The 25,855-nt window shown below is 38.7% G+C and overlaps 3 protein-coding genes across 7 annotated transcripts; 1 reads left to right on the forward strand and 2 right to left on the reverse strand.

Annotated features, from left to right (window-relative positions):
* The first annotated feature begins 335 nt into the window (after window positions 1-335).
* Window positions 336-9,202, forward strand: LOC103994589 (pyruvate kinase isozyme G, chloroplastic). 5 transcript variants are annotated; one of them, XR_001979530.2, is made up of 14 exons: window positions 338-869; window positions 1,401-1,688; window positions 2,200-2,365; window positions 2,902-3,036; window positions 3,150-3,260; window positions 3,352-3,440; window positions 4,234-4,296; window positions 5,138-5,313; window positions 5,741-5,843; window positions 6,007-6,182; window positions 6,300-6,408; window positions 6,489-6,634; window positions 6,800-7,289; window positions 7,579-9,202. XR_001979530.2 is itself a non-coding variant. In XM_009414965.3 (12 exons), exons 1-12 carry the CDS (start codon window positions 654-656, stop codon window positions 6,600-6,602), a joined length of 1,701 nt encoding a protein of 566 aa, XP_009413240.1. In that variant the 5' UTR covers window positions 336-653; the 3' UTR covers window positions 6,603-6,725. The 5 variants fall into 5 exon arrangements, 4 of the variants coding, with proteins under 4 accessions (XP_009413240.1, XP_009413238.1, XP_018686242.1 ...); XM_009414965.3 differs by lacking the exons at window positions 6,800-7,289; window positions 7,579-9,202 and having other exon boundaries at window positions 336-869; window positions 2,947-3,036; window positions 6,489-6,725; XM_009414963.3 differs by lacking the exons at window positions 6,800-7,289; window positions 7,579-9,202 and having other exon boundaries at window positions 6,489-6,725.
* Window positions 9,203-9,699: 497 nt separating this feature from the next.
* LOC103994588 (3-hydroxyisobutyryl-CoA hydrolase 1) lies at window positions 9,700-18,824 on the reverse strand. The gene is made up of 15 exons (XM_009414962.3): window positions 18,719-18,824; window positions 18,566-18,624; window positions 16,260-16,340; window positions 15,501-15,569; window positions 14,864-14,927; window positions 14,004-14,083; window positions 13,828-13,911; window positions 12,736-12,820; window positions 11,764-11,849; window positions 11,436-11,557; window positions 10,772-10,832; window positions 10,534-10,632; window positions 10,167-10,268; window positions 10,057-10,098; window positions 9,700-9,969 (listed from the first exon to the last, which is right to left on the reverse strand). The coding sequence occupies exons 2-15, from the start codon at window positions 18,605-18,607 to the stop codon at window positions 9,850-9,852; spliced, it is 1,137 nt and encodes a 378-aa protein (XP_009413237.2). The 5' UTR covers window positions 18,608-18,624; window positions 18,719-18,824; the 3' UTR covers window positions 9,700-9,849.
* A 3,912-nt stretch (window positions 18,825-22,736) lies between these two features.
* On the reverse strand, window positions 22,737-24,409 carry LOC135644137 (AT-hook motif nuclear-localized protein 23-like). Its single transcript, XM_065161596.1, has 2 exons — window positions 24,247-24,409; window positions 22,737-23,952 (listed from the first exon to the last, which is right to left on the reverse strand). Exons 1-2 carry the CDS (start codon window positions 24,349-24,351, stop codon window positions 23,050-23,052), a joined length of 1,008 nt encoding a protein of 335 aa, XP_065017668.1. The 5' UTR covers window positions 24,352-24,409; the 3' UTR covers window positions 22,737-23,049.
* Between the last annotated feature and the right edge of the window lie 1,446 nt (window positions 24,410-25,855).

Raw genomic sequence — 25,855 nt, forward strand, 5'->3', positions numbered from 1 at the left:
TATTAATAGATATACATTGATTTTATTATATTCCTCGTCTTGCCAAAAGTAATTGAAAATTTATTATTTTTTTCTTATCGATTTTATTCTATTCTTATTTTTACCAAAACTATTTTCATTAATATCTTCTACTTGAGTCAATCCAATTAACGTGCACACTCAAGGGTCAATCTGAAGAAAAATATTTTGATTTGGGTAATACAATCATAATGTTGTTGAGCAATCAGACAAGAAGCTGAATAATATCAAAAATATCTGGAGAACCTGCATCGACTACGACGGGGGATCTCTACTCTCTTAGTTATCGTCATATACTTCGTGATATTTATTTCCCTGATGCAGCCGGATACAGACGGAGAACCACGGGACGCAACAGAGGTGGAGCCGCCCCTCCCTGCCTGTGTGACAAAGAGACTGCGACGAGCCACTGCTCTCTCTCTCTCTCTCTCTGGGTTGGACTCGTTCATTCGTCTCGCGCTGGTCGCCCGCGCCTCGTCACAACGCGCGCGGGAGATACGGGCGTCACCCGATCGCTTATCAGCCGTTTCCTCGCCACCAAACCCTCTCCTATAATCCATAAAAATCTTCCGCAGGAAGAACTCCGTTAGCTTCTTTCCTCTGTACGTTGTGGGTTTTTCTCTTCAAAGTCCCTAATGGCGATGGTGGCGGATATCGGCAGTCTTGCGGTACGGATCCCGCCGGACCCTGCCGGTCTCGCTACGTCGCGGCATGTCGGCCGAGATTTTCATCGACGAGGGTGGGTTTCGAGGCAAGCACTGCGGCGGAGCCTTGCGGTGAAATCCATGAGGATAGCGGAAAGGGGCGGGCAGGCCCCGGAGTCTGGATCCTCCAATGGTCATCTCTACCCGGTGAGTTCTTCATCTTATTATGCTTGCACGCTCAGTTTAACTCCCCCTTCTTCTTCTTCTTCTTCTTCTTGATCGGACCGAACGTACTTCGTCTTATGCCTGAACATGATCTCTTCGGAGAGGGTATTTTTCGTTATGGTATTCTGATGTTAGAAGATTCCAGAAAGTTTTAGAAGCATCTTTCTTTCTTATGTTCTCTTTCAATATGTCTGTGATAGTTGGGGATTGGATTCAGTTGTGTCCTTTCTTGATTTCTTCCAAGGAAAGACTTGGTTCTGAATGCTGTGATGGACACAGCATTAGATTATGCATCGTCGTCTAACTTGTTTTGCACATGTGAAAATGTCTCTCTGCAAGAAAATTTGTTCATCGCCCATTGTGATAAGAATATGAAGCTGGAAAGCTTTCTGAGAAGCTGTTGAGTGCCACAGTTTTGTCTCTGTAACTGCTGAATTTTACTATCATTAAAATTTTGTTGGCGTTTGATATACTCTGCAAATTTTGATGTACCCAATATATTTTTATAAACAGAATCTGAACTTTAAGTTGAATGCTTATGAGCTTCAGTCAGGCACATTCAATGAGAGGGAGACGATGGTAGCATCAAATTCACAAAGGAAAACTAAGATAGTATGCACAATTGGACCCTCATGTAACACGCGTGATATGATATGGAAACTGGCAGAAGCAGGAATGGATGTTGCAAGGCTTAATATGTCTCATGGAGATCATGAATCACATCAGAAGATCGTTGATTTGGTCAAGGAATATAATGCTCAGTCCAAGGACCATGTTATTGCTATAATGCTGGACACGAAGGTGTACATTCACTACTTGCAAACTTCACCTGCATCTTTCATATAGGTTTCCAGATGTGTGTTTTAAAAATAATTGCAATATGATTTAGCTCTACTACAAATATGCAAAACATGAAATATATTTGGTTTTGTATGCTTTTGTTGAAATCAAAATTTTAAATCTTGAGCTGTTCCTTGGTTGGATCAGTCTGATACCAGTACTGGCCCATAACGTATTTTGGTATAAGTTGGTACCGACTGGACTAGTAAATCACTTTTTTAATTTTTGTTGTTAGGGGCTAACATGTTTGAGAAAATGAAATGTCTACTCTTGATATATTGATGGGCTAACCCATCTGCATGATGAAAAAAAGATATCCTATTAGACTAGTGAAAACTTGTGATAGACTTCTCCATCAATGCATAATAATCAATGATTATTTCAATTGATGAAAATTTTGCTTTTGCTCTCTCTTTAAAAATGATGTTCAGAAGAGTAAATTTACACATGATCTACTATTCTCTTCATATAGGGTCCTGAGGTAAGAAGTGGAGATGTGACGCATCCTATCTTGCTCAAGGAAGGACAGGAGTTTAACTTTACTATCAAAAGAGGAATCAGTTCTGAAAACACTGTCAGTGTAAATTATGATGACTTTGTAAATGATGTGGAAGTTGATGACATTCTTTTGGTTGATGGTGAGTTCACATAATTTTCAAGTGACTCTTGGTTTATACATGTGATATGTCCATTGGAAAGTGTATACATTAATTTTGTGAATGATCTGCCAAGCACTTGAGTGCTATTACTTTGTCTCATACCTGGAGGGACTGAACTATCTCCCAAGAATTATTTTGACCCTTTTATCCACCTTATAGAATCTATGTTGATTGTATAACCCCAATTGGGTATGTGGTGAGTTAAAATACTTATGGACCCTTGGATTTCTGAAGTCATTGGTTTTCCACAACAGACTAGCACTTCCACTTTACTTTTCAACAATAAATTAAAATGAAGGTTCTCTTTAGCTAATGCACAATATATGATTCATAAATGCGACATTTACTTCTTGCTGATCAGCTAGGTGGCATAGTCTGACTCTCGTCTTGTTTCTATGTGGTACTAATCGTTTTATGGACCATTTTATATAACATGTTCATGTGACAATGATACTCATAAAGAAGTAAGCAGGTTACCGATTCAAGCATTACAAACTTATGTGATGTTGTTTTAGGTGGGATGATGTCACTAACTGTAAGATCAAAAACTGCTGATACAGTCAAATGCAAAGTAATAGATGGTGGAGAACTAAAATCAAGGCGTCATTTGAATGTGAGGGGCAAGAGTGCTACTCTCCCATCAATTACAGGTTCTTTTTTCTTACCTTGTTGAAGCATTTTGACAAGCATTTTTCCAGCTAAAAAATTCTATTATTAGCATCTTATCTTTATTTTTCCCTTACATTGTCTGGTCTTTCTGTAGAAAAGGATTGGGAAGATATCAAGTTTGGTGTGGACAACCAAGTCGACTTTTATGCAGTTTCATTTGTTAAAGATGCCAAAGTGATACACGAACTAAAAGACTACCTTAAAAGTAAATGCTGACACTATGCTTTGTGCCAGTTTTATTTCTTGATTTCATCCTAAAGCAATCACATAGTCTCAATTATTTTTTTGTCTTTAAGGATGCAATGCAGATATACATGTTATCCCTAAAATCGAAAGTGCGGATTCAGTTCCAAATCTTCAGTCAATTATTTCTGCTTCAGATGGGGTAAGCCGTTTTATTTTATTTCTTGCTTACGAGGCTGATTAAAAGAATTGTTGGATTACATTAGTGCATAACTTGACTTCCACACTGCTCAATCAACTGTTTGTCAATGTGTTGTTTGTTCTTGCAATGGTTATCAACCATCATCCAAGGCTGATAAATGCATAATATATTTTGGTGTAGTTGTTCTAGAAATCAAGTTGTTACATTTATATTATGTTGGTTTGGAGCAAATCATGGTGCCTTCTCTTATGTTACATGCTTTATGATGTGCTTTCACATCTTGTTGGCATGTAGCCGTGTAACTTATAAAAGAAAATAATCTTAATATAAACAGTCAATGAATGACAACATTACACACAATGGTCAAATTCTTTATAAAGTAACTAGTTATTTCAACCTTGTTAATATCATAGTGTAGGAACTAGAACAGTGTGTTTCTGGCAGTCTGGCAGGGTACTGGACTAAATGAACTCCGAAAAAATAGTTAAAGACTAACTAGTTTCATCTGGTTGCCTTTTTATGGTTTTTCATCACAAGTGGCAACCACATGTTCAGTATCAACTCAGTATCAACTCTGGCTATAAGCTGCCACCGATGTTTTCCTTGATCTGAACAAAAGTTATTTGGCACATATGCTTGCTTGTAATTCAGTAGTTTTTCCATCAAACCATTTGCAACACAATTATATTAATAATATTATTATTTGTGATCTGGATCTTTCACAATTGAGTTATTTGATTCTTTCTCAATGTCATAATTTAATTATATTCCTTGAAAATCGAAATATTTATAGGCAATGGTGGCTCGTGGAGACCTTGGTGCTGAACTCCCTATCGAGGATGTCCCTTTACTGCAGGTGAATGTTTGGTTGCAAAGTGATTTTTTTTTTCTTTTGGTGGTAATATTTGCAATGAATCTGTTCTTTTGATCTCTTCTGCAATAATCTTAGTATCCAAACAATGGTTTCCTTGGGAGCTTTCCACAATTTCTTCCAATGGAGTAATGATCCTTGGGTTGTAAAATTTGAAAGTTTCTTTCCTTAATAAACACGAACTAGTAGTTTTTGCTTATTTTGACTTAGAGATGGTCTCTGGGATACCTTCTGTTTCTGGCTTTATTTTCAGGTAGAGATTTGTGAGATAGTTCATATGCCTATAAAGATGATTTTACATTAGTATGATCATGAAGATTCTGTTAACCGTTTCTTGATCATGAATCAATGCTATTTTATTTATCAATTTTATTTCTTTTCTGACATTTTGAAAGATATACGTCATTTCTAGTATCAAAGTCAGGACCATTATGATGAAATATGGTTCGTATTTGTTTGCAAAATTTGGAAAGTTAGCTCTATGACTTTTGGTTGTGCTGAATTTCTTACAAATAATAAATCCATTGTCAAAACTCACAAATTCTCTCTCTCTCTCTCTCTCTCTCTCTCTCTTTCTATATATATATATATATATATCTGTTGCATCACGTCTTTATTCCACTGCAGTGTTTAGTATTCGATTGTGTCCTTTGTTTACCATTATTCGTCATTACCATTACCACAGTTATAACCTTTCCATGAATTAACAAAACTTGACATGTTGATTTTTGACTGTTATAAAAATTGGTATAATTATCACAGATCCATCATGCATCATTATAAATTGGCTGTGATAAAAAATGACAAGCTTAATTTAAGTTTGCAGGAAGAGATAATTAGAAGGTGTAGAAGTATGCAGAAACCAGTGATTGTAGCCACAAATATGCTAGAGAGCATGATAAATCATCCAACTCCAACCAGAGCAGAAGTTTCTGACATAGCAATTGCAGTTCGAGAAGGTGCAGATGCCATCATGCTATCGGGTGAAACTGCTCATGGAAAGTGAGTTATTACAATTGCAACTTGTCTGTTTTTGGCAATTAGACTACATGCAAAGTTAATTTATAAGCTCATCTTATTTCTCTACAAATTTTTTTACTTCAATTTTATTTAGAAATAAGGTCGTACTGTCTCGATTATAATACAAGCAAAGTTACTCTAGTTCTGCTGTCTGTAACATAAGACTTCTGTTTGCCATACTTAATTTTGTCTAGAAATAAGGTTGTACTGTCTCAATAACATAGATCTTCTGTTTGCCACACTGTAGAGAATTTACCAGATATACTGTAAAGTGCTAAGAAGCTTTTCCTAGGGAACATGAAATTATATTGTTTTTTTAATTTCACAAAGCTGATTAGCTATTAATTAATTACTTGATTGTTTAGTCCTTCCATACGCATTTTTATTTTACTTTATTTTTTGGTCCTAGGTATCCATTGAAAGCTGTTAAAGTAATGCACAATGTAGCATCAAAGACTGAATCAACAATATCAAGCACCGTTAAGCACTCAATTCCTGCAATGGTAGTCCAGGTAACAATGTTTTCAAGGGAAATTTTGAGTTTTTTTCCTTAGCTTTTGATGTTCGTCCAGGTATCAATTCCTGCCATCCTCGCAACTGAAACCCAGAATTTTGAAACTCGAGACCAAATCTTCTTGCCACTGCTTGTATTTTATTTTTCCTTTGTTTCTGCAGGCTGTAAGTGGCGAGGACTTCTCTCAAAGCCGGATGAGTGCGCTGTTTGCTTCACATGCAACAGCAATGGCCAATACTGTTGGCACACCTATTATCGTTTTCACACAAACTGGTTCCATGGCGATACTTCTGAGTCACTATCGGCCTTCATCAACTATATTTGCATTCACGAATGAGTTAAGTATTATCAGTTGCGATTAGCTATCTCAGTAAAGATTGCATCTCTTGTATTTACATCTATAAACCTTCCATGGCCTTTGTACCTTATATTAAAACTAAATCATGTTTGGCAGGGAAAGAGTGAAGCAGAGGCTGTCTCTTTACCATGGGGTGCTGCCCATATACATGCAGTTCTCCGGTGATGCAGAGGAGACCTTCTCTAGGGCGATCAAGTTCCTGCTGGTATTGCAGATGCAACTGCCATCTTGCTTCTTCACTGTATTCTTCATCTAAGTGTTTGTTTGTTTACTTGGATGGAATAGGGTCATGGGCATCTGAAGGACGGAGAATATGTCACTCTAGTTCAGAGTGGAATACACTCGATCTGGAGACGGCAATCTACGCATCACCTTCAAGTTCGCAAAGTTGGAGGCTGATGCGATCTTCGTATAGGCAATTCTTTTACCACGTAGCTACTTGATCTTTAATTCCATGTGCCGTTGCAAAATGCACTTATTGGGATCTATTAGCTCAGTTAATTTTAGAGTAATTTTTTTGAACTTGATCTGATCATAAATGTGATATATTGTTTTGATTCATAACCATTTTATTTTATTGGACCGAGGATTACTAGCCAACCCGAGGACCAGAGGGGCTCAAATATGGAGACAGTGGGAGCCCAAAAGCAACTGCCCAATGGTGATGTGGCCACGTGGCGAAGTCGTTCCCGTCAAACTCTGACCAATGAGGGGGCGCCACGTTTTCCACCTGTTCGTTCGCGTCGGGCGACTCTGGGTTGTCTGTTTCCCGTTTAAAGTAAACATTGTATTCCAAATGCGACTTCTCGACGTGTTTACCGCCGTGTCAACCCGCTTCGTGATTGAAGCAAGATGCGGGTCCCATAGCAGAATGGTCGTGTTGGCGAGACGTGCCCGCAAGGGTAGTACGAACCCGCCCAATTATTATCTGTCTATTTGAGGACACAACGAATAAACAGAGGCAAAGGGTCGTTAACCAACCTGAGCGAGGACTTCACGTTCCCCACCCTTCCCGTTCCTTTCGCCTCTTCTGGGTCGCAGGCAATGGGGCATCAGCATCGTCGTCATCGTCCAAACGACGAGAAGGTACGCCCAACCGATCCATCATTCTCTCGGTTAAAACTTTCGGCTTCGATCTTTCGTTTCTACCTCTTATTTTGATTTCTTTTTTCTTTTGCCTTTTTCGGGGTTGTTCTTCTGGTAACGTGTCTTCCCCTGCTCTATCTTCTTGGAGATGAACTAGTTATGTGTTTCTTGCCCGTGATTTTTTGCACCACCATGTCGTTTATGTAGTTCTTGATGATATATCGATCATCGGTTTGTTTTATGTTCTTGGTGATTCTGTGTCTTTTATGTATCGTTTGATCTCATGTAGGTATGTCACATTCTTGAAACTTCTCTTGGTCAATAGATCTGTGGAATTTAGTGATTTCTAGGCTAATGGGATCGCACAATGTGGTGGAGGATTTCTACTTCGTGTGGAATTCGCTGAGGTTCGATTGGATTACTTTTGCTGGGATGGTAGAATCGTGGAATAGGGTTTCCGCAGATGTTTTAGATTCTACAGGTTCTTCCTCTTTAAATCGTTTGGGCCCCGCGGTACAACTTGGACAATTTGCTCAAGCCCCGAAGATGGTTGTGAGGTATGGCACCGATATCAAAATATGGAATCGCGAGACTTGAAAAGAAAGCCAAGCCAAAGCGTAAAAACTAGCTCGATTAGTCTAATCGTAGTGCGCCTGGGTTTGCTTGTCGAGCATGTCACTCGTTTCGAAGATTACCAAGACCAAATTGTTTGTTCATGCGTTATATCCATACGTTAGATCCCCGGGACCAATTTGTTTGCACGTCAAGATGTTAAATGCCAGTGAGACACATGAATTACTGCTGCAGTTCTCAGGAAGACGTTTTTTAAGAAATTGAAATGGGATACATCAAACAAACTTAGGACATAGCTTGGGATCAGGATTTGGGTCGAAGAACCATTAGGAAGACTTCTTGAGTCTGTTGGACATTAGCCATTAGAAATATTTTTCCTTGGAAAGGGTTACATTGGTGGGATTAGATCTACCGTGGAGAAAATTTCTTTGGTCTTTCGGCGGCTTATTAATTTGAAGGTCATATGAACATTTTCTTTTTCGTTCATATCAATGTCCAAAAGACTTTTTAAGTTGAGTCTTGTATTTTTCTTGTCGGTAAATTTTCTGAGAAATCATAGGTTTTATGAAACAATTGAGCCCCACCGAGTGCCAAGCAAGCTATTATTCTAATTAGCTATAATAACCCATGCTGTTGGCGAATCGTGTGATCTCTATTTGTTTACCTCCTGTACACAACGTTTCGGGATTCTTATTCGAATAAATTTATTCACATCATTAATTTTATCATGTTATGGGAGGGTAACTGGTTGGGATGATCGATATGAATTGATTGTTAGTTATCCGCTTTATTGCATCCTTTTGTTCAGTTTCTCGCTACCTTTCACTAAAAATTAGTTTTTCTTTTAGATCCATTGCTTATCATATAAAAAATATCAGTTTTCTTTTAGATTATACAATAGCCACTACGTAGAAAAAGAAAAAGAAAAAGATTAATTTAGTTCTAAGCATAGTTATTTAGCCACTAAGCATAGTTTTCTTTTAGATTATACAATAGCTGGACGCACCATATTTCATGAGGATATCAATTATTCATGTGACTGATTACCTTATGTAGCTGATGTTGTTTCATGCAGCCGTGTTCAGATTACAAAAAGTCATGTGAAATAAGATATGTAACAGACAAATCACGGTAAATAATATACTGAGTATGTATTATTATTATTACTTTTTGCTCTGTAATTCGTCAAAAGAATTAAGCTACAATTTATTGTTCAAGTTGCGAAAACGACTTGATGCGGTTGCTTTTAGGTTTTCGATGTAAAGGATGGACTGGTTAAGCCAGGAAATAATGGCTACAGCTTACAAGGAATTTGTTAATAGCAATATCCTTTGGAACAAGCTGTGTTAATTATTAATTTTCTTTTGGAAAACAATGTGTCAAAACTTTTTCAGACTGATTGGCTCTCTACGGACTCCATGGCACCCAAGACGGACGTTTCACAGGAACTTGCTCGAGAGTCTCTAATAGCAATCTCCCAATCTGTTCCAGAAGAGAACCCCACCTCACATTTGTTGCCGGTTAACCCAGCTGTTGTTAGCATCGCCAGTGCAAAGGAAACTGAAGAGACTGAAAAGTACAGATCTGAGCTGATCTCTATTGCCTCTATCCAGTCTCCATAAGTTGATCTGTGACCTGAGGTCAATTTGTATTTCTCGTGTTGATAAGTTGATCCGTGTTACTCGTCGCTGTTAACCTGTCGCAACATGTTTTAGAGAACGAAACCGTGGCAGAGTGGATTTGATGACGGACAGAGGGGGGCTGAGACGGAAAGGGGAGGTGACGGCTTATACCATCTTTATTTTCTTTGACAATTATTTCAAAAAAAATCGAAGGATTTAAATCTACATATACTTAGATTTTTTATTACTTTAATTTAAATCACAAAAAGAAAGACCCGCACACGAATTGTCCTTTTTCTTTTTGTCTTTTTGGACATCGTCATACTAGTTTATGATCACCACACCTTCGTAAGTCAGCAGATCTTTCACAACTTGGACGCATGCCTCACAGGAAGTTTCAGGTCCTCCCAGCATGCATCATCGACTTCCGAAAAATATCGATCCACCACCTTCACATCCACTAAATCCAGACTACAAGGATCCCACTGCAAGTAATTAACATGTATTATGCGACTGACAGTTGCAAAATGTGTCAGCAAATAAAAGAATCATAACGTAGGGAAGATCTCCACCTTTGGGTTCCTGTCTTTATCCACCAATATAGCCCTGCAACCCTGCACGAGGGAGTCCCAAGTTTCAGAGGGCATAAAATGCAATTAATATAAGTCGGTGTCACATTTACCTCGAAGAAATCATTGCTGGCTTCTTTGCGCAAAATGTGGCAGCACAATCGGTAATCTTTCATCAAGCATTGGCCAACTCGCTGCACTCGCCCTTCTCTTATCTGGGGATCCCACAAAGTCGCATTGTAAATGTAATTGTAAATGTAGTTAGAGCCTAACAATCTGTACAGAGATGATATTAGCCTACTATTTCTATAAAATACATATGTTACAAACATCTGATTCATGGTTATTTAATGTACATATATGAAACCAGGAATGTCAATAATGATAAAAAAAAGCAGTATAAATAAATACAATAATTCTTTAAACAACTTTAAAAGCAATTAACTGGGGCGTTTGAGCAAACAGTATAGAGATTTATACCGCTCTGAGAGTAATTTTCAGACTGATTGGTGATGCCTTTTTCAGTGACCGGATAGCTACCACAATCCACTCATTAGCTGCATCTACAGTTTCTAATTCCTGCATCAATTAAAATTAACTCAATAAGAGTAATCACTCCACCAATGTGAACATTGAGGCACTGAAAAAATAGAAAAAGGAATAAAGTAATTCTGAAATTGTATCATATAGAACACAACAAATGACCAATCCAACTTACAAGAGCAGACAATATTTCTTCAACTGTTTCTTTCGAGAAGCATTTGTTAATCACATCGAAGCTACAACCATCCATGAAAGTTATAGAAGAATGAGTCGGCAAAGCCAATAACATGACGACTGCGAAGGATTCATTAAGTAATACAAATTTCTACAATTATTGACAACTTTTTCTATTCTCATTTCCAAGGAAATTATGTCTACGGAACAATCAAGCAGCAACTTTTCTATTGGCATTTACGACTCACAAGAACAATCAAGCAGCAGCTGATAGCCTAAAATTAAAAAGTTTCCTTGTACTCCAACATGAATTGTGCCGTATGCAATAAATTTCTGATCATAAGATGCGACAAAACCTTTCCTCATATCAATATTGCCATAAAAAAGATGAAAAATATAATAAACAGATAATTTCGGTTTCCTGCAAAAGATATTTAAAGGGAGAAGTAATGACTGTGAAGGAATTGGAGGCTGGGGTAGCTGTGGCAAAAGGCTGAAAAAGTACTCATTTTTGTACACATGAAACACAATGGTGCCATAGCCGAACAATTTATTTTGCTAAAGAGGTAAATCTATATTACTATTTTAAATGCATGTAAAGAACTAGAACACACATCCTGAGGGAGAGAGAAAGATACAGTCAAATTAAAAATTCAAAAAATTACCCATTAAAAGCACTGCTTTCTTTTAGAGGCACGCGTCTTGAGAATTGATCAATAATTGCACAGATAGCAAAATGATCGGAAGTTTCCACCTTTGCAAGTGTCTCTTCCAACAGTGTTAATTTCTGTTAAGCAACAAACACAATTCAGATGCATCCTTCATCTGCATTCAAGCTTCTGTGAACCCTCCAAACATTAGCAGCAAGGCAATAAAATTCATACCACATGTACATCAGTAATATAGATGGGCATTTAAGATTTAGTGCATAAGGCCCTGACAAGCAAGACTCTAAAAGGAGCAAAAAGGGACCTCTCTGTTGGGCAACTATACCATAGAAGGGACAAAGTGAGTTGCAAGGCCACATGCAAGCATTTCAGCTCCATCTAACCTTGCACCAGTCAACCCAACATATTCTCCTACAAAGGAAGAAAACCATTAATAAGCATAGAAACTAGCATATTAGAAACCAAATTTGGCCAGAAACATTGTGCTGTGTTTCCATGTCCATGAACAAGAAAAAAATGTATTTGATCTACAACGAGGATAATTCAACAGGCAAAAAAGGCAGAAAAGTCACCTTTTAGCAAGGGTTTTTTATATTATTTTATCAAAAAGATTTGCTGTTTTCAGTAATTGAATTCAAATTAAGAAATAGGGATCTTTAGAATACTAAGAGAAGGCAAAATAACTTAAAATAGTCACTAGAATTTCATGGATAGTTGAAGTCCCCAAATAAATGTCAAATTAATACTTGAACAATCTTCAAAAGCAATAAAAAAATGATCCAAAATTGTTCTCCATCATATATTACAGACTAATAAACTAAACTAACGAGACTATGTCCAAAGAATATATATATATATATATATATATATATATATATATATATATATATATATATATATATATATATATATATATATATATATACACACACACACACACACACAAACATAATGTAACCAAAGCAACATACATACATCCGTGAGACTTGTTCATATTTATAGCAACATAACATTAAACTAAGACTATAAACAAAACTGAATTCTAAAGGAGATATATATATATATATATATATATATATATATACACACACACACACATAATGTAACCAAAGCAACATACATACATACATGAGACTTGTTCATATTTATAGCAATATAACATTAAACTAAGACTAAACAAAACTGAATTCTAAAGGAGATACAAGAGGAGCATTATCCATCTCTACAGCAAAACAACAAATGCAAGATTTCACTGGAATTACAGATAAACAGAAGGTTAAGTTAGCAAAAGTACTACCAAAGAATCCAGGGAGCCTTGATAGAAAGTATGAAGCACCTATATCTGGAAACAACCCCAGTGATGTTTCTGGCATTGCAAAAACCTGCAGCAGAAAAGAGAGGTTGAAGCTACAGTTGAAGGTTTAACTCAATAATGTAGATTGATATATTCTCTCTGCGCGCACACACACATATCATACTTTCTTACATATAGAGTTCCATAGAGATGAAAATCCCACAGTGACAGCTATCATTCCAATGATATAAGATTGCTCATAATAAACATGAAAAGGTCAACAAAACATGCCACACTATCAGAATTGAGCAAAAAGAAATTCAGTAAAAAGAGTACGAGTTACATTTAATTATTCTCAAAAACATGGAAATGAGAAAGGTCCCAAACATATGCAGCACAACTTTGTCACTGGTAACTAAATAACAGCAATCCTCCACAAATTCAAGTGACAATAAAATTTATTGTGAACGAACACACATTTAAAAGGCCACAAATTCAAGTGACAATGCAACTTATTTTGAATGAACACACATTTAAAAGGCCACTTCATGTGCTTTCATTTAGTGCCACTAACTTGTACCAAGAACTTCCTAATCATGTGGCAATACATAGTATGCTGAGATGCTATCCACTTGGTGAGAAAATGGCAGGGGATTAGACACCTATAAATGTTCTGCTACCATCCCTACCTTACATTAAAAATGACAATAAGGTAGGGTCCCAAACCCGAACTTGGAACCAAGAATCTAGGTTACTAAACCAAAACAAACCCAGCTCGGAAACCTACTTTTCTAGCCAAACTCATCTCAAACCCGATTAAAGGGTACCAGTAATTGGATTGAGTGGGTTGAATAGTCTCAATTACCTGAAAAAACCCAACAGCTGCCATATCCATCCACTTAAGATAGAATGTACATGACTTCATCATGACTGAGTTTGGAAAGAATAAGCAGTAAAAACTTAAATGTTAGCATGACTTATCACGATACTTCATCATGACTGAGTTTGAAAAAGAATAAGCACTAAAAATAATGACAAGCTAAGTTGATTCAGATTTGTAAAAAACATTCAAAAACAAAGATAAAGAGGTTGTACCGTTTTCTCTGTGGCAACTCGAAATCTCCCATGTATAGAAAGACCAGCTCCACCTCCCATGACAATTCCATTGAGAATAGAAACCTTCCTCCCAAGTTCCATTTTGACTAATATAATGAGTTTCAAATGCTTATGATAAAGTGTCACAGGTATTTAAGAAGTTCCACCCAAGTCACCTGTGGTTTGCTGTAGGTTGCAATTATGTAATTCAAGATAAACTCATTCCAGAAAATTTGTGCACCCGAAGTCCAATGACCTGAAGCATGGCATCAAATAATGTACTTAATTAGCATGAAATAACAAAACATAGTATTAGTTCTACAACTTGAAACCAAGAAGCACATAGCAAAAGGTTCAAGCAAGTACAAAACTTGAATGCATAACTGGGAATGTGATCGTAGAAAAGGGTGGCCCAATGTAAAAGGCTCTTGCCAATGCAACGACTGGGGAGGATCAATGTATAGAACCGTGTCTTTGTAAATAAGGATGTTAATTTCGCAACTCAAACTCTGGTCATCTAGGTCATAAACAAATAATGTTATTGGGGCACCAACGCTCGCCCTGTTACTTGTGACCTTAGCTTCATTAAAATTTAGACACCAGTAATAAAAAGACAAAAAGTCATTTAGTTGTCAATAGTACCAAGAGAAAGTTTTACTATCAATATCTTAGTAAAAAGTGATTGTTAAATAAATCTTTAATTTCTAGTATCCCATTTAAGATCAACTAAACTTCCACCACCTAGCTTATACAAAATATCTTTCACTTTTAGATTGAGATCAAGTACAATAGAACAGTTATTAATTAGTTGAGATGGTACAAAGAGGGAGCCCAAAGGTATAAACAATATAAAAGAAATTTTTAGCAGTGTCCAGAGCATGGCTGACAGAAAAGCAGATGACATAAGAGTCAAGATTTTACTTAGTAATCATTATGGTGGCCAAAAGAGAGAAATATAAGTCCCCTTGTCACCATTTTGATCAATTGAATTGGATTAGTTGCAAAATGAAAAGGTAAATTAGATAATTAAATGTACCTTCTGTTACAGAACGGCTGATTGCAGCAACATCTCCTCCAGCACAAAATGCCCTTCCTCTTCCCTAAAATCATTAATTGGTCATCTCTGTATATGTGCATGGGGAAACAAGCACCTGCATTACAAGCATGGATGCACACCCGAACACGTAGACACATGGACAAGCATTTTCACATGCATACAGGAATATACAGAATGATATATATAAACCAACTGACAGTAAGTAGCAACAATATATTTAAGAGTGACAGTGAGTCACAAGAACATGTAACATTATACTGAAATAAATGACAGCTAAAAGAAATTAACTATTCATTATATCCTCGCTTCAAATGAAACTGTGATAACATTTAACAAAAACATGCAGTAAGTTGACATATCATCTAATAAGAACTGTTGAACAACAGGGAAGTTCAAAAGAGCACTGAAATTGATACTTTAGTCATGAAAGTGAGCTTTAGCAGTCATCCTCGGATGTTTCCACTGAAATTGGTATGCATGTTAACAAGTTATTACCATCAAATAGACTATATGAAGCAGATGGAATTAAAGAAACATGGATAGCAATCAAAAAAATGCTGGTGCAACAAAATCAATATTCCCTGATGGATTTAGGGTTTTATGAATTGATAGTTACCTTCAATATCAATAATTTGACTTCAGGATCCTTCTCATAAGCAATTAAGTTGTTGAGGAGTTGCATAATCTGGAAAATCATCAGTTAATTTCAACATAAGTTATGGACAATATTTGAGAAAGTTAACACTGCCTAGATGATGAGTTCTAAGGAACAATATACTCTCACACTGTAAGGTATGCAAAGGTATATAACTGCAATAGTCATAACCAGTAACAAAGAAAGAGATGTATCTGATGACTATGCTATAGTTTCCTAATCAAATACCTGATACAGTGATGACACAAACAAAAAGAATATATATACATATATATGTGTATATATATGTTTATGTAAATGTATATGTATAATGTATATATATATATATATATATATATATATATATATATATGTGTGTGTGTGTGTGTGTGTGTGTGTGTGTGTGTGTGTATATACACACACATAGATATATACATGTATACATATTATACATATACATATACATATACACATGCTAAAAAACAATGTAGAATTAACTCGGAAGATTGGTAAGAACTTGTAATTGTGATTACTAGTAAAAAACAAATGTAACCATACAGCATTATTTTAGCAAAACAAAGAATCACAAAATAAGTGAATGATGGAACAGAAACCTGTAAAGTTTTAAGCTAGCATTCCATTTTGTGTATGCTTATCAAACATACACAAAGCATGCTTCATTCTGTAGATAGGCATTATACAATTATAAAACTACATAGATGGCCAATCATCATGACATACCATCGGAAAAGAGAGAGCATTCAATTGTCGAGGCCTATTAAGTGTCAATAATCTTGTGTACCCACGTTTTTCTGTCAAAACCTAGAAAACAGCAAGAGATGTAGTGACAAAAAAAATTGCATTCACAAAACAACCAGTTAATATGAAACAATAGTAAAACGAGGTATATGAAAACACAAAAGGGCAGGTAAAGTTGATCACCAACAAAAAATGATGGAAGCAGCACAAAGCAACTATCAATTTACAAAAAAAATTCATAAACATATAGTATATTGCGATCAATAATTCTTATACATCATTGCAGATTTTCTTTTTTTCCTTTAACTAAATTGTTCGCAAACACAATTATCATGAAGTATACAACAGCAACAACAACAACAAGTTTTGTATTGTTAAGTAACATGGACATTTGAGGAAGAATTGGCATACATAAAAGAAAATTCAAAATTTGAGTTTTCACTATATGTAATCCTAAATTCAACGTAGTTGCAAGATGAACATAAACAGTTTAATACAATGATCGACCTCTAGGTGTTACCATCAACACAAAGAAGAGAGATCACTTAGAATCATATAAACCCCTGAAGTTTAATCAAGGAAAGAAAGGCAAGATTTGATTTTTTATGACCGTATAATTGACGCACGACATGGATATCTTGGAAAGCAACAACAACAATAAAGTCATAAGTCCCAACTATTTGGGTTCGACAATATGAATCCTTTGCCGCAATTGAAATATGTAAAAAGTCATGTGCTTAGTTAGGTTCGGAGTACTTAAATCTTTATTTATAGTTTCTATTATTTTTTTTTAGGTCTTCCTCTATCTCTTCTCGTGCTACTAACATTAATCATTTTATCTCTTCTGACTGTCACATCTAAAGGCTTCCTAAACACATCCATCTCAGCATTCTCATTTCAGTAACACAAACCTTTTGTATTTGTTGTTTCTTCACTGTTCAACACTCAGATCCATAAAACATTGTTGGTCTCACAATTGTCTTATAAAATTTTTCTTTTAATCTCAAAGGGCATCCGATGATCATTAGTGTAAAGCTCTAGAAGCCTGATGACGATGACATGACAAATGCAACACTAATGATTATCCCACTGACTTACCTGCATGGCTACAATGAGATTAATTGCAAGCATAAATGCAACTACATAATTGATTAGCACACCACTGGAAGCAAGCGAGCAAGGGAAATAATTGGTGCTCAGAATGGAAGCAAAAACACAGCGAATGAGATATCATGTGACTTTGCACTAAGCTTAAAGTCTTTCACATGGTTTGCAGTACACCAGATGAGAAAATGAGGTAAAATACGGATTTTTGTTGGGAGACTCTTGTATTGGTCCCTTGTATTCAAGCCCAAAGCCATCTATTTATTCAAAGCACAAGAAGTTATGATCACAATACCTAGTACAGATCTCTTGATTGGTATCAGTGCCCTTCATAGAACAAGGATCAATCACCACATGACAAACAGATTTTATGGAAACCAATGCTGCTTCACAGATTTCAAGAGAACACTGATATTGGAACTAGTTTTTTGGCTGAAATTTACTTATTTATACAAACCACCTTTTGGATTTTTGTAAGTTTCAGCCCACATCGTTGGATTCCAGAGGGTACATGGTAAGACAAATTACAGAACCGTCTCGATTGCCTCTTGCATCGATCCCTGTATTCAAATCTCGAACCACCCATATTTTCAAAGAACAAGAAATCGTAAATCATTCCAAAATCTGCTATACATCTCTTCACCGGTCACCGTATTCCCACAGATCAAGGATACTTCGATGAATGACAAACTAATCTTACGGAAGAACCGCACATAATTGACAAATTTCAAGAAAGCGGAACCAGATCTAAGATAAGACGAACTAGCAATCCACTCGGACTCTTTCACTACCAAATAAGAGTTTCACCTTCTTGGATTGGCAAAGTCCAAACACGGCATCCTTATCATAAATTAGTAACAGAGAAAGACAAGAATCCGACAGAGGGGGTTCCATCCAAATCCTCTCAGATAACTCTCGCAATTTCAGGAAAAGAACGGAGTCGATGAGCTACAAAGAGAGGTACAAGAATCGGACATGGGGGTTTCGCCGCAACCCCTTTCATGTGACTCTTGCGGCTTGAGAAAGATAATACAATCAAACAGCAACACACAGAGAACAACAACGAGCATACAAGAATCCAACAAGAGGGTTCCACGTTTGCCTCATTTAGACGATTCTTGGGATCTCAAGATGAGACAACAAAAGAGATTAACAACGACTCGCGAAGAGTTCGTAGGAGTCACCTGATCGGCCCCGTCGTTGGTCGAGTCGTCGGAGGACGCCATGACGATCTCCGAAACCCCTTCTCGATCAAGTAAAGAAATCAGATGATCGGTCACTATCACGAGGCAAAGGAATAGAGAGACCGAGCGAGAGGAGGAGAAATGACCCGATACCTGTACAACCAGACCGCAATCGGATGGCGAGGGCGAGAGAGATGAGCGGGATCACACCCCTGTTGCCATGTATGGTCTTCGTTTGGTTGCGGGTGTTTGTTTTCTTCCTAAAAGAAACAATAATAAAATGAAGAGAGTCCGTTCGTTTCTATATTTTTTTTCTTCGGTTTCATCGCAACCGTCAATCGCCGCTGCGAGGGGCGATGGATATCATATCAATATCAGGAGGTCTTTTTGGAATACCCACGTGTCAACTCATGTACGTAGCAATGCCTGTGACAGTCTGAATTCCAATGGATGGATACCCGTGGCACGATGACGAGCTGAATGTTATGGGTTTGGACGATATTATTATTATTATTATTATCTTCTAGACGATGTCCATCTTTTATAAGATATTCTATAGATGAGTACGTGATGCATGTGAACCAAAAAGTTATCAGGAAGTAATTGAAAGTAAATAAAAAAAAAAATTGGTTAGTTGCTATGTAAGAAGAGATGGATGCTTTTCAAAATAACTACACTTATGATTTGGTGCAACTATTAAAGGGAATGAAGACCTTAAAAAACAAATGAGTTTTTAGATTGAAGACTCAATAATATTGTTTTCAACCAAAGTACAAAGCTAGATTGGTTGTTAAAGCCTTTGGTGAAAAAAAAGGGTATTGACTTTGAAGATATTTTTTCTCCTATTATTAAAATATCTTCTATCTGTGTTACTCTTGGTATTGTTGCTAGCTAGGACTTGGAGGTTGAACAGTTAGATGTGAAACAACTTTCCTTCATGATGATTAGACAACTTTCCTTCATGATGATTTGAAGGAAAAATTTATACGGAGCAATCAGAATGCTTAAAAGTCAAAGGTAAAGAGAACTTTATTTGTAAATTGAGGAAGAACTTGTATCGGTTAAAGCAAGCTCTAAGATAGTGGTACAGAAAGTTTGATTCATTTATGATTGAAAATGAATACAAAAGAACGGCTTCAGATCATTGTGTATACATCAAATGGTTTGGTGAGAATTTTATTATTCTCTTATTTTATGTTGAAGACATGCTTATCATTGGGAAAGATATATCTACAATTGATAGGTTGAAGAAAGAACTAAGTGACTATTTTGCAATGAAGGACATGGGGCGAACAAAGCAAATACTAGACATGCATATTTCCCGTGATAGAAAAACCAAAAAGATTTGGTTGTCACAGGAGAAATACATTGAGAAGGTATTGGAAAGGTTCAGTATGAGTAATGCAAAGGCAGTTGGTTCTCCTCTTGTAAGTCACTTCAAATTGTGCTCAGAATAGAGTTCGTCAAGTGATGAGGAGTAGGAGAAAATGTAAAATGTTCCTTATGCTTCAATAGTTGGAAGTTTAATATATGCAATGATATGTACGAGGCCGGACATCACATATGCAGTGGGTGTTACTAGTATATTTCTTGCAAATCTAAGCAAAGAGCATTGGGAAGTAGTAAAGTGGACATTTAGATACCTCAGAAGGAGCTCTAAGGTTTGTTTAAGCTTTGGAGGTGGACCACCTGTGTTGATAGGTTACATAGATGCAGATATGATAAGAGATATTGATACGAGAAAGTCTACATCATGTACTTACTTTTACATGGAGAGTTATGTTATGATAATCCATATTACAAATGTATATTACTCTTTCCACCATATAGGCAAAATATTTTACTATTATAGAGGTTTACAAAGAAATATTATGGATGAAAAAATTCTTACAAGAATTAAGACTGAAATAAGAAAACTATGTGGTGAATTGTGACAGCTAGAGTATCATCCATTTGTGTAAGAACCAAACTTTTCATTCCAAGTCAAAGCATATAGATGTCAGATACCACTGGATTCGAAATGTACTTGAAGAGAAACAGTTGCAATTTCAAAAAATTCACACAGATGATAACGGAGCAGACATATTAACAAAGACCATACCAAAAGAAAGGCCGGAGATATGCCGACAACTGGTTAGCATAACTTCACATTGAGGATTCATGAGACAGCCTCCCTTATGGGTTGAAGGGGAAGGTTATTGAGCTGACAACCTATAAATTCAGCCCATAGTAAATTTTAATAGCCCATAGCCTATCTCCCTTTCAACGAAAACCCTAGATCAAATAAGGGGGGTGTGGTGGCTATGAGATTGAAGCAGAAAACTATAGCAGAAGGGGCAAAAAAACTACAGCAACAACGTGATTCAAAAAAGAGGAGGGAAGGGCAGAAAAACAAGAGAAGAGAAGGAAATCCTTGTATCCCAATTATTCCCTTGAGATTTGCTTGGTTTTTAGGCAAAAGACTATTAGATTTATATTTTCATTATTCTTATAGTGGATTATGTCTTATTTGTCCTATACTTTTTATCATTGGAAAGATTTTTCATGTAAATCTTAATATTTTATTTGATTATGAGTGCATTTAATTTAACTGCTCTGTTAATATTTATCATATATAAAAATTTATTTTATTTTTATATCCCATCAGTGTATCCTTTCGGTAGCACGGAAAGTTATGAGCCGCTCTACCGGAAGCAATATTAACTCTTTTTTATCGTCATGAAGGCTACACTGCATGCTGCTACGATTAGTGTTCATCTAGTTTGTTTGTTTGTATATTTGTGTCGAAACATATGATGTTAGAGATAAAAGGTTTTCATTTGGAATCGCCCGATCGCGATAGACGACGAGACATGTGAAATCATTTCTGGAGATCGGCACGCGGGAGAAAGAAAAGTCGGTAAGAGGTTTCAGGAGCAAACTCGAACCCTCTCTCGTGTTAGGAACTCGAAAGAAGAACAGGTAAGGGCGATCAAAGATAGCATCGAAGACGAAGGTGGACTCCTTGTAAAGATGCATCTTCCGAGTTAGCGAAACAAGAACGTGAGATGATGGAAGCGCTTCAACCCAGTGGTTGATTAGAGCTCGCAAAGCAGTGACGAACACTAAAACTTGCATCAACAGTGCCATCCAGCTATCACTCGTGATGCGACTTCGACCTCCATCGTAGAAGAAAACAAAACGATGCCATCGGACGTCGACAAAATGCCGAGACAGTGCAGGGAAGTGCGACATAGAAAATCACACAATACAACTGCACGACATTTTGCTTGATTGATTTTTAATGGAATTAACTAGCGATGGAGGACAAAGTAGAGCATGTGATCGACACCGAGCTCAACACCCCCAGATATAAATCAGATTAAATGCTAATGAAAAAATCTGCCTTATTTGCCGCCATATTGAATATCAATCGTCATCGTATTGGGTTTGGTTCCGAGTCATGTTGGAGATGTCTTTAGGGCTTTTTCTTGATTGAGGAGGATTGGTAGTTCATATAATATGGAATTATTGCTTCATATGAATTATGGATACCTAACATAACGACATCTCTCATTGCAGATTCACACGACAGATCAGATTAAGACTGTAAAAACACATAATTACATGGGTACAGCAAGAAAAAGTTCGGAGCAAGGAACTATATCAAGAGTAAGTACTATCTCCTCTCTGAGAATTTTCCGGATATAATAGAATTTTAGCAACCGATCGTAAATATAACATCATGGGCATTAGCAGCAAGTTGGTGAAAGAAAACTTGGCCATGAGATTAGGCACTACCAGTGTTCTTTCTGATTTCTTAATTCAGTGCAGGAAGACAAAAGGAACCGATCGTAAATGTGAAGCCAAACGTGGCGTGAACTCGATCGACGGACTCCGAATGTGCAAAGATTTTATCGGGACCAACCTCGTAGATGTTCTGATCGAAGAAGGTGAGGAGGAGCTTGTTGTTCTACTTTCTTCATGTCTCCTCGTTGTCATAGGACTCGATCAGTTGTTCGGTTTCTCTCCTCTCTTTTTTCCCCTTCAGGTAGGAGAGCCAAATATGGAACAAGTACATGTTTCGAGGGCTATCTATGTTTAGAAATGAAGCGATGGAGTTGCTGATGATAGACCAAAGAACAAAAGTGTTGTATAAGGCCGTGCCGTGGTCTCAAACCCAATACCGCTTACGAAAAGAGAGTTTCCATGAACAACAACAACAACAACAACAACAACAACAACAACAACATCTGAAGGAAATGAGGCAAAGAAAATGAGGAGGAGATAAGACGACATGGAAAATCTAAGAAAGCGAGACACGAAAAATAAAAGAAAAATAAAGTAATTGTACACTGAAATTTTTGGATTTGCATGCTAACCTTTTCTGCTGCTGCTGCATGCCCGCCGCAGCATCGAGTCATCCATGATTCGGCCATCCATCTCCCCGTGGAATTATAAATCTCTTTTGGCAGTCGTTTCGATTTGCGATTGCAGCATTCGTATCAGAACAGGGACCGACCAGGCGCACCCGCCGGCCACCCGTGCGCGTCCACCGGAAGCTGGCTATTGGCCATGTTAAGCGGCAAGCTATAGAAGGGGAGTCCGGACGGGTCCGAGAACGTGTTGCCGCCTGCACCGCTGGTCCCGCTCCCGCCGTCTCCTCCCGACCCTTGCGGGTCTGGCGGCTGCATCTGCATCTGCGGTGGTTCCTCCTCCTCGAGCGGCAGCCGCTCGTAGGCGACGTTGGTGAATGAGGCAGCGATCACGATCACTGGCCCTGCTGCGAAGAGCGTACCGACGACGTTCCCACCGACGACCTGCCCCTGGCCTCCTGCGAGGAAGATGGTGAGGCTAGTAGCTCCAGGGGGAGCGGGCGGCGGGAGGAAGGACCCCGACAGCGACAAGATCTCGAAGTGGCCATGGAGAGTGACGACGGAGCCGGCCGTCGACGGCTGGCGGACGGTGACGTTGGAGACGGTGCCGCTGCCACTGAGGACGCAGATCCCGCGCAGCCGGCGGCGAGCGTACGTCGCGATGCACTCGACGATATCACACCCAGCCCCGACCTCAAGGATGTGTGCCCGGAGGGTGTTGGCGCTCTCCTGGGTGATGATCACCGGGGGCTTGGGCTTGTTCTTGGAGCCCTGTGGCCTTCCCCGGGGTCGCCGGGCCACGACGTCCCCGGGCCCGGAGCCTGCCGCAACCGGCTCGAGTCCTTGTTGGTCCGTCGCCGAGCCCTCGCGGTCAGAGCTGCGGAATTGGCTGTGCCCGTTGTTACTGCTGTCACCGCCATCGTTCTGGTCGTCGGACTCGGGGTCGTGGTGGTGCCGAAGGTGAAGGCCGGGACGGTGGGAGAGATGGTGGGCGTACCTTGAAGCGGTGCCTAGATCCAGACCAGCCATAACCTCATCCAACAAAAACAATAAGATGAGAGGAGGAGAAGGAGGAAGAAAAAAAAAATAAGCAGCACTGTTTTGTTAGCTTAAAAAAAGAAGAAAAAAAATTGGAGAGAGTGAGGAAAGCCTCTGAAAATCATATATACACATATATATTTTATATATTTATATTAAAAGGGGAGGGTTTTTTGTTTTTTTTTAAGTGTTCAAGCAGAAACGATCGAGGGAGAAAAGAAGAAAGCAAAGACAAGGGCAGCCCAAGGGAAGAACCAAGAGGGCTAGCTGCAGGAGACAGCCACATACATATGGAAAGAACGAGGCTCGATGGTTTGCAGAGAAAGAAAGGGAGGGGCTATCCAGGTAGGGAGACGATGGATGGCGAGAGAGGAGTTGAAGAAGCTGGTGCATAAAATAAAAGGAAAGAGAGAGAGAGAGAGGGAGAGAGAGAGAGAGATGCTCCGCGGTGGTGATATCGGATGTAACACCGCAGCGTTGGGTGGCGATGCCATTTGGGGGTTTGTTTAATGCCAGAACCCAGGGTTTAGGCGTTGCCAGTTAATTAACCTTGAGTTATGGGTCGATGCGGAGTGGGACCCACCTCTCTCTCTCTCTCAAAACAACTGGTGGCTCCCGCATGGACCATCGTTAGGTTGGCTTCCGTCCATCATCCCACATTATCTACTCGAAGCACTTTTATCAAATCACAGTAAGTACTGCATGTGTTCACCGAAGAATATGCCGCTTCGACCTACGGAGCTCTCCCTCCTCAGCTTTTCGGAACACCGAGAGTTCCTCCTTCGCGTAGAGGAGAAATTAAAAGCAAAACCCATGCGTGGGTGGTCGATAAAAGCAAGGTGGAAAATGGGGTTTGGAATTGGAAAAGCACAGGTTAGACTGGAATCTGTAGGTCTTAAGCACCCTACTATATATATACTCTAAAATGTCAGCGTGGAAAATTCCCTTTGTCCCATTGCTCTTTCAAAGCTCTGGTAGACCTGACGAGGCTTTTTTCGTCTTCGTATGGGGAGCAAGCGATCGAGTGAGGAACCTTTTACGACAAGTTGGTGGCACTCGACCTAATGGTCACGGCAGTAACCGAGCCGAGTCTGCCTTCGTCCACTACCATAACTACTAAAATAGTCAGGGGATGGGGTTCATGGTCTAAACCATGGGTTAGGTTTATTACTGAGGGAATGACGGAGCACGGCATTAGAAGAGTGACCGAGGCCACACTCTGGCCAGCACAGCATCAGACGGCCGGAACGCATGCATGCACGCACGCACGCACGCATTGCAGTCACGTGCAGGTCAATATATGCAGTCGGAAACCATTCGATCCGATGGCTCGGCCGGGCCGCCCACCCCATGTCTGTCGGCCAGGGGCCAGCAGTCGCTTTCATCCTCCTCCTCCTGCTCCACCTCCCGCCTCTTCCTCCTCGGGACTATTCCCCACCCCACCCCACCCCACCCCCTTAAACTCGGGCGGCCGCAACCAACCACAGGAAATTGACCACCCCGAGTCATTGCCCTCCAACTAAAACCCTAACCCTAATCCCGAGAAGAGAGAGACAGAGAGAACACCATCGATCCTCCTCCACCCCCTGCAGCTTCTCTCTGGATTCCAATATCCGACGAAAATGGTGGTCCCTGGTCGAGCGAATCAAAACATCATCCACTACGGACAAGTCACAGATTCATATAATATGCTCCCCTTGGTGTGATCGACCTGTCTTCGGATACCTCCAACCCCAATGAATAGTTTAAGGAGGAAGGTACGAAACCAAGCAAAGTGGCTATGCTAAGAAAGCCAATCAAACTACCTGTGCCTTGTGCTGGTGCTCTTTATGAGAGGATCGGTGGTGAAAAGTGCTCCCACAGTCTTCCTTCTTTGCCATAACTTTTACGAATTAAA

This window comes from Musa acuminata, chromosome BXJ3-8 (genome assembly GCF_036884655.1).
Source record: "Musa acuminata AAA Group cultivar baxijiao chromosome BXJ3-8, Cavendish_Baxijiao_AAA, whole genome shotgun sequence".
Lineage (NCBI taxonomy): Eukaryota > Viridiplantae > Streptophyta > Magnoliopsida > Zingiberales > Musaceae > Musa > Musa acuminata.